This window comes from Pezoporus occidentalis, unplaced genomic scaffold (genome assembly GCF_034315485.1).
Source record: "Pezoporus occidentalis ecotype Australia unplaced genomic scaffold, CSIRO_AGI_Poc_V1 ctg34, whole genome shotgun sequence".
NCBI lineage: Eukaryota > Metazoa > Chordata > Aves > Psittaciformes > Psittacidae > Pezoporus > Pezoporus occidentalis.
This window is the reverse complement of record NW_026915376.1, coordinates 3,273,088-3,287,913: the sequence shown is the minus strand read 5'-3', so window position 1 is coordinate 3,287,913 and position 14,826 is coordinate 3,273,088. Positions and strand designations below refer to the sequence as shown.

Sequence of the window (14,826 nt, the reverse complement as noted above, 5' to 3'; positions counted from 1 at the left end):
AGCACTCATATTCCAAACCACGATTTCCAAGTCTAAGCAAAACCACTTGAGATGTACTGACTAAAGTAAAATAAGAATGAATGGCAGGCCCAGTAACATTTATTCTGTGAATTTTGAAAGACACAGTGTCGTTTCTCTGATTTTAAACAGCCTGCTGAATGTCTTTACCAACTACCCTCAGAGGGAAAACCAGTCTAGACTCCCAATCCTGTCCTACAAGCAGGGATACAGCTACCAGTGTTGGCTTCCAGTTAATGAAGGGAAGAAAGGAACTCCAAATGAAGCACTCATGGACCTTAACACAAGATAAACGGACCAGGAAAGCTTAAATGCTCCCTCCACCTTAAACAAGGCAGAACCACTACCGCCTTCTGCCCTCAACTGTCATGCTAGTGACCTCTTCTGTTTCCTGAAATTTAAATTATACTGCTATGACAAGATGGTGACAATCTACTGGCAGACAAACTCTCATGGAACACTTATGGCCAAACCCAAATGCTTTTGAAGCAAACAGCCCCTTTTATTTCTCAAGTGAATAATTCAAAGTAAACATACAGAAACTAACTCCAGAAATGAGAAGAGCACCAGCTGCATCTCACGTATGATTTGTAGGCCTGTACACATCATTGCCTCAAGCATCGGCATCTAACTGTATTTCTCTGAAAACTTCTTAACATAGATAACGCATTTGTGGGAGGGAGGAGGGCAAACAGGACTGCTTTGTTTCCTTTTACACAAAACACATTACACAGTGGACAGCAAGGCATCAAGGGCTGCCAAAAAAAGTATATCTCACATTAGTACCGGCAGTGTTGTCCAAGTTCCCAAAGGGAAACAGTAAAAACTCACAGGTCCTTGGCAGGCAGATTCAGATACATATGCACTCTGTTGCTTACTCTTTCAAGACAGCCGTGCTATCCTGTAGCCACAGAGACCCAGAAATTCAGTTATCTCCAAATGAGGAGCACAACCTTAGTTACTTATGTTTTCAGGGTTGTGCTGTAAAGCAGCTTCAGTGGCTTAGTCATCATTTGGGAAAAAAAAAAACAAAAAACCAACTGTGATTTAAGGCTCATAAAAACAAATAGACCATAAAACCTCAGCCCACTCTTGCTTTTCTGAAAAGTACTCTGCATTATTTAGCCAACAGGACAAAGAATATGTGGGTGAGAAGCAGAAGAAAGAACAAGGTGAGATTCAAGATACCCCTCTGAAATCTGGTCTTTACCCTTCCTATTTCTCACCTGATTTCTAGACTCTCTTTCCTACAAAACTCCCTTCCCCCTGGAAAATGTAACATGCACTTTAATTCACTGATCAAGTGAGAGGGGCCAGAGGTTGCAAGCTTGTCTGAAGTATGCTCTGTACATGCAGCTGCAAAATCCACCACCAGCTGTATAAATCAATGAAGAGTTCTCTGGTTAATGGATTTATGTTTAAAAGCCATATAAAACAACATGCAGTACAGAAACAGATACAGATTGAAGCAGAAATTACAGCCTCTCAGTGATCTTTGCTAAATAAAGATTTGTCAAAAAAACCCACTTCTATTTAGCTCTTTGAAGTAAACTTCATTCTTTAAAGGACTAAGTGCCTTATCTGCGATCCAGTACCCAATTACAAGCCAAGTCTAAGCTGCTTCATTCCTCCCAACAAACAGGTTTTTAATTCTCAAAGATCTCAATGCCATGATGCTTCAATGCATACTTCATAATTACTCCCTATAAATTACAACAAGTTTCTGCAACACAGTAGAGCTACAAGTACAAATTTACAATTTGTTCTTTCATAAATCTTTTATATTATTACCACTCAAATGGATAATTGGTTTTGACATTTAAAAAGAATGCTGTTATTAGAATTCTACTCCAAAAGCACAATCTACTAGGAAATAGACCACTACTTTAAATGTTTTGAAAACCTAATAAGCATGTATTAACTTTTTTCAATAGAAAATAATAGATTTCCTGACATAACAATTTCATCCTCTCATTCCAACACTCAGATGATAAATCAGAGGAAAGAAGTGCGGCAAAATAATGTGCTGGGATGGTGGTATTTTGGGGTTGTTTTTTTTTGTTTTAATCAGTCATCCGAAGCCTTGTATGGACAAAATTTGCTCTTTCTCACAAGGTAAGATACTTTAAGGGCTTTAGAGAAAGAAGAACTTACATTAGTATTGTTGTTCTCCATGAGCCACCATCCTAGTCTAGGATGAGAAGTAGTCTAGTTCTCACTACTCTGCTTCCCCCCTGCTTGCCCAGGAAGGACCCAACATTCACTTACACTCAAACCAAGGTCAAGAAATAGTCCTGGGTACCCACTATATTTGACCAAAAACTTCTTGAGCTGCAGAGAACAGCACTGAATAATGACCGAAGTGTTTTAGAAGTTACTAACTGCTTTTTAAAGGTGCGATACCTGTACAAGAGATTCTTTCTGACTCCAGTGAAGAAGAACAAAATGAAGATTGCTTGATGTCCCGTGTGAGACTAGAGACTGAAGAAGAGAAAAAAGCCTCTTGCCTTTTTTCCATTATTCCTTTCTACCATATCCGGAAGGTCACCACACACAGTTGAGGATTAAACCCTCACTTCTAACTCAGGAACATTCAGTCACCAACTTCTGAGTTGCTTCAGTTCCATAAGTCTGATTAAAATAGTTCCCTCAAAACAAGTGTGCGACATCGCGCTTGACACCCTCCAAACACAGACTGGTTCCCTTTTTCCTGAACTATTACTCAACTGTCAAACTTACCACTTTTCTTGACAAAATACCAGAGTGCATTCTGACCGTATTGACATACAATAAAGCAGTGGTTGGGCTTCACTGGTGCTAAGAGAAGCTGATGTCGAAAGGGCTGTGGCAGAAGAACCAGTACTACTCCATGACCATTTAATTGATTTCTTAACACAGAACTATTTTAAAGCAGGTGTAAGCGACTGAAACAAGTAAATTTCTGGTAAGTGAAGACTGACAGGTGGGAACAAACTAGAGCAACTCCTGCAGTTAGTTATGAGAGAATTCTGATTTTTTTAAGCAAGGATATTCTGAATCAGTAACCAGGTTACAAAATCAGGAAAAAAACCCCAGACAATACCGAAAGGTTCTTCAGTCAGAGGGAAAACAAGATTTAGACACATAGTTGAAGTCTCAAAATAATCATGTCAATACTGAAATGAAACACATGAAAGAGGTGTGAATAAGAACAGAAAAATCTGTAAGTAACTTGTGTTGCTACAGATGATCAGAGTTCTTCCTCTTTTTTTTCAACAGAAGAGTAAATAAATTCTTTGAATCCTAGCTCAAACTGGCCATGCCCATCACTGCTGACTCAAGAGCATCAACACATCAATCTGTATCATAAAAAATAGGCTAACAGCTCTCACAAAGAAGACAGTGGCTCTGCCTATTTCTCAGCAGACAGAGAAAAAAAAGGAAAACCCCAAAACACCACAAAACCCGAAGGAAGCAGGAAGGAGTGGGCATATCCACTTCTCACTTATGCCAAGCAAACCAGTTCATCCTAATGTGCACACACTATTGCATCTCCCAACAGACAGAGCTTTGTTTGCTGTTCTGCAATTTGACTGAAAAAGTGTGAGATCTCATAAAAGGAAGTCTGTGGAGGTTGTCAGAGAAAACTACAACACATCACCTACAGGATGCAAATGCTACTACATTTCAAGTAGTTTCCTGTGTCTTAGGGAAATGCAAAGCAACTATAAGGGAAAACCATCTTCATGGACAGCCGATGTTACGAATGATCGTTTGGATTTCATTATGGCATTTTAACCTAAACAGATTTTAAGTCTAGACAGCTCTTTACAGTTTTTCTTCCATTTTCTCCTTCAAATATTCCTCTAAATTCTGCTTTAACATGCATTCTTCTTCAGAGCATTTGCTCTCTATAAGGGTAAACAATATCTGACACAAAACATGCTATTTTAATGAAAAAAAATACAGCATATAGAATAATCTTAAACTGTATGAAAAATTATACAAATCCATCAAAATTCATGGGGAAAATAAAAATTTATACTATGGTTAAGAATACATGTTCCTTTTGTAAATGTGATGTTATGGGTATTCCACATTACTCACAGCAGTAGCATACAGAAGGATAATGATCACCTAAGGATCAAGGCTGTAAATCAGTGAATTATACCACTGAGTTTTTACAAGACAGCCTGGCAACTTCCTCTTGGAGTATGAATACCTTTAAAATATGACATACATTTGTATTGGTTAAGGTCTATTCCTGTGCAATACAAATGCTCAAACACCAGTGTTAATGAACAGAATGACGTCTAATTAACAGAATTTGTTCTGCTTTTCAAATACTACATAAATCACATAAATCAGTTACCAAGGAATTGCCAAAGTCTTACTAAGTGCTTGAAAGTTCACCTAGATGAACCTAACAGATTTAAATTTAGGACATTTTTGTATGTGTCCAAACCCAAACACTATGTAACCATGCAATGTTTACACTGAAACAGGTGGTTTTACTACTGACTTGTATAAAAGGTACTCCTAAACTGATGCTGCTTTTCAGAAAATGCAAAATATGTCCCCATCTTTCAAATATCATCAATTATTGCAGGTAGATCAAGGCCTTTTCAAATCAACCTATATTACTTCACTAGTGAGAAATCTCATGTAGTTCTTATACTGGAAATGCACTGTCACTATAAGGAATTCATTTGTAAATACCACCTTCCAGCTGACATGGATGAATTCTTCAAGTTTCCTGTAACTGAGGAATATTAAGCCTGACAATCTTTCCTTCTTTCTTCCTAAACAGAGACTCTTTGCCAGCACTGACAACTTAAGCAGCTGCTGTCCTATCCCTCTTATTGTGCTAGAGATTTAGTTTTGGCTGGGTCTGCTTTCCAAACCAGTTCATGGCATGTGCACGCAGACATGCACACCAATACAGCAGAAAGATGGGAAGGGAGAAATGCCTCCAATCAAGGACCATAGCAAACATTAGATCTGAATCATGGGGTGTAGGATGTGTTGCTCCCCCTGGACTGCATGCAGAGGGAACTCAGAGAGATTTGTTTCCCTGGGTTCACCTTAGCCACTGAAGCACCAACTGCATCGCAACAGCTAGACCAATACCAGACATCAACCATGGCAATAACCAGGCCAGAAAAATACTCTGAATCTTTTGCTGCTCTCTGTGGATACATCTTATTTAGCTACCTATTTGCAGTGGAGCTGCTGAATTTAGTTTACTGGCACTATTTACACTTGACAATATTGCAAGAAATTCTTCTCTTGGCTTTGACTCTTTATATGGTTGTCCTGCCGAGGTGACAGATTCCTACCCTCCAAATGCATCATTAATCATTAAAGATGCACTTTGCACAATTTCACAAAGGAAACGGTTTGATTTTTAACATTAGAGGGTTAATATTGTACATTGAAAATTTGGTTATTGTGACGTGCTCTCAGCAATGTGAATGGTTCAGAATACACTGGTGAAAGTCCCACCATCTTTGTATCTCCTGAATAGATCTAAATGAATATGGGAATACACGCAAGATACATATACAGAAAACAATTCCAGGAACAACTGAAGCTGCAGCAGCCTTCTCAGAATAAGAGAAGAGCTTAAAATGAAGGACCACATAGGCATATTAAAATATATTTTAAGGAAGTAATGCTAGAAAGATTTAACCTAATTACTTAATTCTTTTAGAGTCAAACAATTCTACTGAGGCAACATTACTTTCGGGATAAAGTGCAAATCATGTCCAAGAACCATGCAACACATGGCACTTCAAGACATGGTATTTACATTCAAATAATGCACATATAAAATACACAGTTTTGTCCATTATTGAGAAACTAACAAATGTACTGTGATACTTTAGAAAAATGAGAAACAAAGTGTAATGTGTAAGTAAACTAATTTTAAAATGGAAGCATTTAAAGCAATGATTTTACCCTCTTTTGCTTTCTCACAAAAAGATTATTGAGAACTGAATTACACACAATGCCTTGTAATTTCTAAAATATACTGTTCTGGAAAGTGATCAAGGTTTCTAGTTCCATTCCTACTGTTTCAATTCAGTGAAAGGAATTATGTGTTGATTTTTCATATGCATAAGCTTTTTGTACTTTTCAATTCTGAATTGCTTGATAGTTTTAAGTATTTTTAAAACCATGAGTTTTCCAATGTATATAAAATGTGGCTGCCTTTGTATCAAGAAGCTGCACTGTACCAACAAAAACACGCAGCACTGGTAGCCTTCCTAGCTTGAAGTGGCTGAATAAAAAAAATCTGGAACACAGCTACTTGTAGGGGTTATTAAAATTGTGGCTTTTTATCTGAAGAGATTGGGAAGAAGAGCAGACTTCACAGAGCTCCCCCCAACCCCCCTTTTCCAATAGGGCAGGCAAAATATACTTCTCTGATATACCTGGAAAAACATTGTGTTTTTCTTCCTATAAAATCACACCAGGAATATATTTCTGCAAGTCTGTGTTTTCGCTAATTACGCACTAACCTGCATTCTTTGGGTGGTGAATAAAAAGGAAAAGTGTTAGAAGTAGCATTTCCCATAGAAACAATTGCCTGTCAAACAAAGCATAAAGAGACAAAAGGCAGAAACACTGTTTCAGCTTGAATGCCTTAATGTCACCATTTGTCATGCAGCACTTCTTCAGCAAACCCAGAAGTACAGTTAACTCTACTCCTCCTTACACTGCACACTTTCTCCTGCGTTGGTACTACAGGATTAAAATGTGCAGGGCCTGACAATGAAACAGCAGAGCCATCCACATTGTTATGCAACTCACTGTCTGCAAGGGTGGCTCGTAGCTCCTTCTTTATTCAGCAAGTGCCAACTGCATGTTTAATCAATGTCACAGCTCACCACAGTGTGCAACTAAAGCCACCGTCATTCCTCTCTTCAGATTTGCCTGGCTAAGTTATGCAATGCTCCGAAGAATACCTTGGAATTCTTTCCAGAGGCTCTGAATGCAGGTGTGTGGCAGCGTTCACACAACTGCCAGTAAAGCAGACTTCTTTTCATCCTTTTTCAGGCTGGACTAAAATTACACAGTGTGACTGCACGTAGTTCGCTGCATTTGGAATTACAGCGTGTCACCGTGAGAAAGCCTCTTCAGACGGCTGCCACAGAGTAAATCAAAGGCTGGCTTTTTCTGAAGTCTTAATAAATAACTAAGTACAACTGAATAAACCCAGCAGCTGTTTGGGTTGTTTTTTTTTTTGTGGGGTTTGATTTTTTTCTCCCCAAGACAAAACCGAACAGCATGCATCAAACTGCTCTGCATCATCTAAGGAAAAAAAAATCCTCAGTTTTAGTAAGAATTAGTCAACAGTGAGGATCATTACCAGAAAGGGGTTTACTGTTTTTCAACTAGACTTGCTTTAGTGGATTACCGAGAGAGAAGGCCAGTCATTTGGACGATTCTATAAACATTATTACCCTCACCGATAAACTTCTTCATCAAGGAACTGTTCATGCTCCTATCTGGTCTGTCTGAGTGAGGAGAGCAGCCTCTTCATGAAGATAAAAGCCTGGTTTTCCACTGAATCAACGAGTAAGAAGCATGTCTGATGACATTTTATTCCTGATGCAATGTAGGGTAAGAAACATCTTTGGTTTTTTTATCTTTCTGTGAGATATTCTCTGAGCTGATGACTTTAATTTAGACTCATAGCAGAAATACATTTATCTCTAATGATTACAGATGCTTGCCAGGAGAGAAAAATGCTATTGTAGTATAAATGCGACTGCAAATCTTCAGTAAATTGCGGGTTATCTGAACTAGTAGAAATCACAATCAAATTTTGGTTTAAGGCTAGACATCTCTGATCAATAGGGCTAAACCAGCATAGCAGATTACATATAAGATCAACTTCTCAGCCACTCAGCCACTGAACATAATTTTACAGGAAAGATATTTTTACAGGAAATTTGACTGTAAATTAGGAGTACAAGAGCAATTAATAGAGATGACCTATAAACCTCACTTTTGCAACAAAAAAAGGTAATAAATCATACACACATCTAAATATCTGAAGTCTTCTTATACTGCATGGAATTTTACTACTATAAAAGTACTGCTGTCCTTTGGCATACTGCAATAATAAGCATATATAATCACAACAACAGCTACCTTTATATTTGAAGAGACAGACATTTTCTGTTAAATGTTTACTGTTGCATGGATGTCCAAAAGCTGATTTATTAAACAAATAAAAGGGTAAGATCTTACCCGCAACTGCCTACTTAGGGCTCACTGATCAGAAAAGACGATGGTACTGTGTTAAGGAGGCTATTTTCCACATTCAAAGACAGCAGACATGAATATTTTCAACTGGTTTTGTACTGTGATAAATATTTAACAGCTGAAAATTCACATAATCTCTCCAGGCATTTCAGGGTATCTGACAATGCTCATATACCTGCTTTCATCAATTCCCTGTTTTATAAGGAAACACATTAGCTGGCTAAAGACAAGTTCTGCATTTCTTTCATAGTAAAGCATATTAATTGGGCTGAAGCATCAAGCTGTTTTTCACTCCTATCAAATCTACAGAACAATTAATTTTAACATGGACACACATACAAAATTAAAACAAAAGATGAATACAACTCAATAAACCGAGCATCAGGAAAAACTGTGTATGGAAGTACAGAACTGCTTTTAAAAGACCAAGCTTGCATGTTTGTCAGACCACATATATCATTTGCTTTCTTTCTTCTAGCTAGCTGCCAGAATACTGGTGAAGGTATTTGCAGGAAAAATGGGGACCTCTGCCATCACAACGCTGGAAGATGTAAAAAGGCAAGAAGAGAAAGAGGAAAAAGAAGAATCTATTTTAGCCCTGCTTGGGATTATTGGAACTGTGCTCAATTTATTTGTTATTGTTTTTGTGTACATCTACACCACACTTTGATGACATTTTTGCCCATCAGTTGCACAGCACACCGTGCAAAGACCAGCGATGGTAAGAATGATTACTATATTTAAAACAAAACCCCACCACTGTCTGAAAAGATTATCAAAAACATTCCAGAGCAAAGTGTGTGGCTAAGGGCACTGCTTCAGTGACTGCTACACGCATCTGCGAGCCCAGCTAGGGTGCTAAATTACATAAATGAAGGCAGATGATATTCAGCTTCTCATTGATAACAGATGAAATCCAAATAACAGAAACCGAGATGGCAGTGTTTGATTGTCAGCAAACAAGCAAGAAATGTAAGCACTGAAAGCAATGAAAACATAGAAAGAGATGAATCAAATACATAAGTACAAATAAGCAAGCCCCATGATGCTTTCTATGGTTTTGTGCAACATGTCTCTTCATAGCTGAGACCAGAAAACGGACAAAAAGGTTTTCTTTTTAGATCACTATAATTTAGGCTCGTAATTTACACTGATGTATAATAAGTGTGGAAACAAGAACACTGTTACACCAAAAATTGTAATATTACAAATAAAATTTTAACTCTTGACTATATTCCACAGCATTTTTATTAGACTTGTGGAAAGCTGAAGAAGGTTAGATTTTCTTGCCTTTCCCGAATCTGTATTTGAAATCATCATGCTATATTGACAATGTGCTTTCCCAATTAAAAATCCTTTAAAGTGCTGTGAAAAAATAAAGAATAGTTTCAGTACTTCTCTTAAGAAATATTAATAATTACAATGGCACACCAATACATATTCTCCATATGAAAAAAATCATAAATTACATTTTTTATATTGCCATTTTTAGAATGTGTTTAACATAAGTAAAAAAACCCAAACCTTTCACGTTTTCATCCTAATGCTAATATTCAAGTGAAATAAAACATATCACACAAGGATTCACGGTGTTGCATGGAGAACAGGTTTAATCATCTCTGCCCAGAAGAGTGTACTCTCTGTTTCTGGACCAAGTTCTGAAGAGATTTTTCCCTTTTTGCACCATTTATGACTGAGGCCCAGAATTGCAGCTCTTATGCATGTTCCATCTACTGAAACTGATGAAACTGTTTCTACCTTTTAAATTACATCTATGTATGTCTTTGAATTGGATCCAAACTGCAGTCTGAGATCATAGAATATTTCTGTATACATTAATACATCTTGCATATATCTTCTAAAAGAAAAGCTACATTCGTGATCTTAGGATTAAAAACACAGTAAAAGAAAAAATAAGAAATCAGCACACACACACAGAGCAAAAATACAATAAAAAACAAACCAAAAACGAAACACTGAATTTATTAAATACCCTTCTAAGTATTACATGTGCCACAGAGGAACAATGGAGGAGCTGCATTTCTGAAAAATCAGTTCAGTACCTTCTCCTAGACTGCAAAGCTACATCTAGCCCGTCCATAAATTGATAAAGCAGAGCAATACATCCCTTGTATAGGTGATAGCTTATTACTGTATACAACCTCATTACTGCTAAACCAACTGAGCCTTTGGAAGTCACTCTGAAACAAGCACATGCATAAAATAAGATCAGGGAGCCTGAACAGAATGAATTTGGCAACGGGATTTCCATCAGCTACAGAAAGTACTCTGTAATACTGATTTAAGGATGAATGAGATAGACAATGGTATATTCTGTGTCTGCACTCTGAACCAATACTGGCTCAACCAGAAGAACTGATAAACAGAGCTGAGGCTGCACTGGAAGGAAGCATGTGCAGACAAGAAAATTTATTCATTTATCTATGGTCTACAGCAAGTCTTTGGTATTCTATACTTATTTTCAGTACATGAAACACCAAAGCATTCTATAAAACTAAGCTACATTCTACAGGAATTATGCAGGTTATTCATCTTTATTTAAGACTACAGAATAGAGTCAATACATTATTAAATTCTTCAATGTACTTCATATCGACATACTTATGGATATTATTGCATTAATCTCGTAATACAAGGATATTTGAGATGGGTCTTAAAATGAGAGGTTACAAGAACCTGAAAACTGAACAGAAATATGAAATTCACGTAGAAATTACTGCTGTTTTGATCCTGAAGTTATTTAAAAGTTGTCAATTCTGTGAAATAAATAAAGAGTTTTATTTCATGTCATTTCAATGCATAGCTCTCTTCTCAAAATTGTTAATCAACTAGTACATCAGCATTGGAGTGAGACACTGCACCTTTTTTTTTGCAGACATTTCAACAGTAAAACAGATAAAAAGCAAACCCAAAGTTTTAGCCAAATGTGGCAAAGGTTCAGCATCATTCCTTTTTCCTATGAATGAGTTTATTAACATTAATGAAAACCAGTGGAATTTTTAATTTCAGTAATTATATACTGTCTGTCTAAAATGCCACTGTACTTTTAATTTCACTCACAGTAAAAGGCTTTGACCCTCTGAAGGAAGTCAAAGGGTAACAGTATCATTAGAGACTGCCCTGGCATACGAGCTATATTTTGTTTTAAAACAGAAGTTTAATGTTCTCCCTTAACAGGTAATACTTGTCCTCTATTACACTCATGCAGACCTAAGTCTTACCTTAGTTAAATGAGCTCAGTATACAGCTCTGGTGCATAAACATTTAACCCAATATATGCATAAGAATCTCAACAACACAGAATCACAGAATAGTTAGGGCTGGAAAGGACTTTAAGACCATCTAGTTCCAACCCTCCTGCCATTGGCAAGGATGCCCCAACTAGATGATGCCGCCCAAGACATAAATTATCATAACAGCAACTACCTCTTATTAGACACAGTAAAAAGTCAGTAGTCTATGGAAAAGCAGGATTTCATGATGATTCAACCTTTTCACCACAGTAGTACCTTTACACCTTCAGCAATGAATAAAGATATAGTACACCCTTAGCTGAATGAGCTCAGTGTACCAACTTCAGATAGCCGTAAGGGAACACAAACTTCCGGAAGTACTTGGCCTACTTAGTCCAGTGGAACTAGACTACTTGGCAAACAGTAGAGCAACACCATATAATGCCTTTCAAATAAGTATGACTAGTAAAAAAGAAATGCCATATTTCAGTAGGCCATCTAGTGTAGTTTAAGCGCTGAGGTAAGGAGGCAAGGCCGGAAAAGAATGACTACAGTGGACTAACTAACAAAGGTATATCAAAAGAGGCAGAAAAAAAGAATTCAGTGTGTTCACCTTCAACAGATTTGTCCACAGAACTTACTAAATGAAGTTCACAATGAGGTACTGGACGGCAGGATAAAGCAGCACAACTGTTACCGAATCCACAAGTCCAGAGTGTGATAGTAAATGGTAAACTATGAAAGGTTCATGAAAAGCAAATATTGGACTCTTACAAAGTGGAACATGCTGGTCAGTACACACATTCCTTTTAGTAAAACTCTCACATAGGAATGCGTCACATCTTCTCAGCAGTGAAACCCAAGGAAGAGTGAGCTAATCTAATGACACGAGCTATGCTGACAGCATCACATGGAAACTTTGTCCACCAAAGAAGGAAGGGTGTCTAAGAGAGGAGTATGCAATAAAACCCCAGCTAAAATCACAGTATTGCCTGCTTCTTATAGGCCTAGGAATTCAAGCAGAGAGAATTCTGCAACTTGCAATGAAGCCTGTCTTCCAAGGAACAGGTGATATAAAACCTCTTGCACTCTTCAGCTTTAAACAAGATTAAGTCATCTCAGGGTTTCCTAGATACTAGTTTATGGGCAAACTAGTACAAGTATATTTTTAAGCATGAACATTGTACCTAATACTGTGGTATCACTGATAAATCCCAGCTTCATTGTGCTTTTTATTGTCCAAGCCCGTAACAAAATAGACAGTCCCTGTCCTAGAAATCACTTGATTTGCCTTCTGTTTCATGATTCCCTTCCACTGCCTTCTCTCTGTAAACCTCATTAACTACTGCCTTCTCCTTTCCCACCTGTAAATACTAGTCTTCGTAAATCTAGCTTCACCAGTCAAGTAGCTCTTACTTAACAAAATCTAGACCTTCAAGATAGCCATGTACTCGAGTTAGAATCTGACAGTCACACATTTGTTGGGAACCTCTTATTGCACACTGTAATTTTATTGTTGTGCATTTTATTCACGGAGAGAAGTGTTCACATTTATAAGAGTTCTACAGCACTAACTCTTTCAAATGAAATGTCCTATATATAAAATACAAAAGTGAAAAGATTTTACATGACAACCTTTGGTGTCAAGTGTGTGTAAGTATCGTAACAAATACATGCCGGATGTTCCACAATATAGAAGAACGACATTAATTCTATAAATGTAAACGTGAATTAAGTCCTTAGGAATAAACACAAGTGTAATAATTAAAAAAAAAATAAAAATCTCACCATGTTCAAGATAAACTTTTTTCCTTTGTAAAATTAAAGGCCATAAAAGCCACAGTAATGCCATAACAAGATACAAAATAAACACAGGAAAAAATGATCAAGAAACAGGATGAAGCAGCTATTGCTCCTTGTAACTGGAGCTATCTTGCATAATAAGCAAAGTCCTTCATAGACAGCTAAACCTCAAAAAAGCAGTTATAGAAGTTAATGGAAGTGGTCAGTTCACAGTTTTCAAGGACTCCACAATCACCTTGCTCTGATGCAGATGAAGCTGCAGAATGTGTCAGAGCAATCTCGTTTGTAATGATCTGCTTCAAGGTGAGGAGATTTCTAAAAGATTAAACGTTATGTGAGGACTCCTTACATGATCAATATTCCTTTTACCTAGAAAAATCTAGATAGCAATCTAGTCCATGTACATTTTGGGTAAATTACACGGGGATGGTGAAACATATTTAAACAACAAAAAGCTAGATAAATTTTTAACTATGACATGGGCCAATTATAGCTAATGATATTGGAACTGTTCATGAATTTTGCCAAGCCAACTTTGCAAGCAGGATGTATCACACCTGTACCTAACTGAGCATCTGTACACAAAATATAAAATTCTCATCAATACCAAAATGCTCACTATCTTGTATCACCACAGCGGCATCATTCACTTGTTTGCAACAAACGCAAACAGCCTATCTGCAGCTTCACTGCACGTATTTCTTTTAGAGAAAAATTCTCCCACATCATTTTATGCATATGACAGAAACGTGTGTGTGCGTGAAGATCACTGTTACTGCAACTACTGACAGCAAAACCTAGAATCTAGTTAAGTACCTCCAAAGCACAAGGGTAGCCTTTAACTGATCCCACCAGCACCCTCTCAGGTCTGAGAAAGTTACAGAGTTGCTGAAAACTGCTGTTTTCCGTCAGCACTGTGCCCAGCACAGCTTGTTCCTGCTGGGGTGCCAGAACCTGGGAACACGCCATTAGCATTCCTTATGCAGTGTCCTAATTCCACAATCCAGCACATTACAGGAAGAATATAGTTACCCGCTTCTTCCCCATGAAAGTACCTTTTGGCAGCAGGGGGTACACTGGTCTCAAAATTAGAATACCATGTATGCGAGTGTTACTACTAGTCCTGTTTCCCTTCCTACACTCCCTCGGTAAGCATTCAGCCCTGCTGAAGAAGAGATACTCAAGACAGAGATGCCTGAAATTAGATCAGGTCTAACAGAAAAGACTCAAACCTGTTCTACTGCTACAACAATTGAAATGTTTCAACCATAAACAGATTAAGTGAATTTTTCAATCTTATGACTACTGTACCAGAGCTTAACAGAGGTCCAGAGCTTCTCAACCTCTGTCTCTCTTGTGAAAGCCAGCATCTGTTAGCTATGTTTCCAGATACTCTGCTAGTGGCACTGAAAGCCCCAGCATCACCTGCAGCTCACACTCAGTTATGTGAGAATTATTTGTCTGCTTTTGAACGAAACAGTAATTACTGCATGGG

General features: G+C 37.6%; 1 protein-coding gene and 1 long non-coding RNA gene across 9 annotated transcripts in view; one reads left to right on the top strand and one right to left on the bottom strand.

Moving 5' to 3' along the window:
- BIRC6 (baculoviral IAP repeat containing 6) overlaps positions 1–14,826 on the bottom strand; it is a 173,177-nt gene that overhangs the window by 37,253 nt on the left and 121,098 nt on the right. Inside the window, exon 66 of one of the 8 annotated variants that reach the window (XM_062629560.1) lies at positions 6,522–6,589. The exons of the other annotated variants lie outside the window; for them this stretch is intronic. Within the exon in view, the coding sequence (XP_062485544.1) occupies positions 6,558–6,589 (32 nt within the window). The 3' untranslated portion in view covers positions 6,522–6,557. The remainder of the gene's footprint in view (positions 1–6,521; positions 6,590–14,826) is intronic. 8 annotated transcript variants of the gene reach the window in all.
- Positions 6,323–9,668, top strand: LOC134169212 (uncharacterized). Its single transcript, XR_009966816.1, has 2 exons — positions 6,323–7,626; positions 8,753–9,668. It is a non-coding gene; the product is annotated as an uncharacterized LOC134169212 (long non-coding RNA).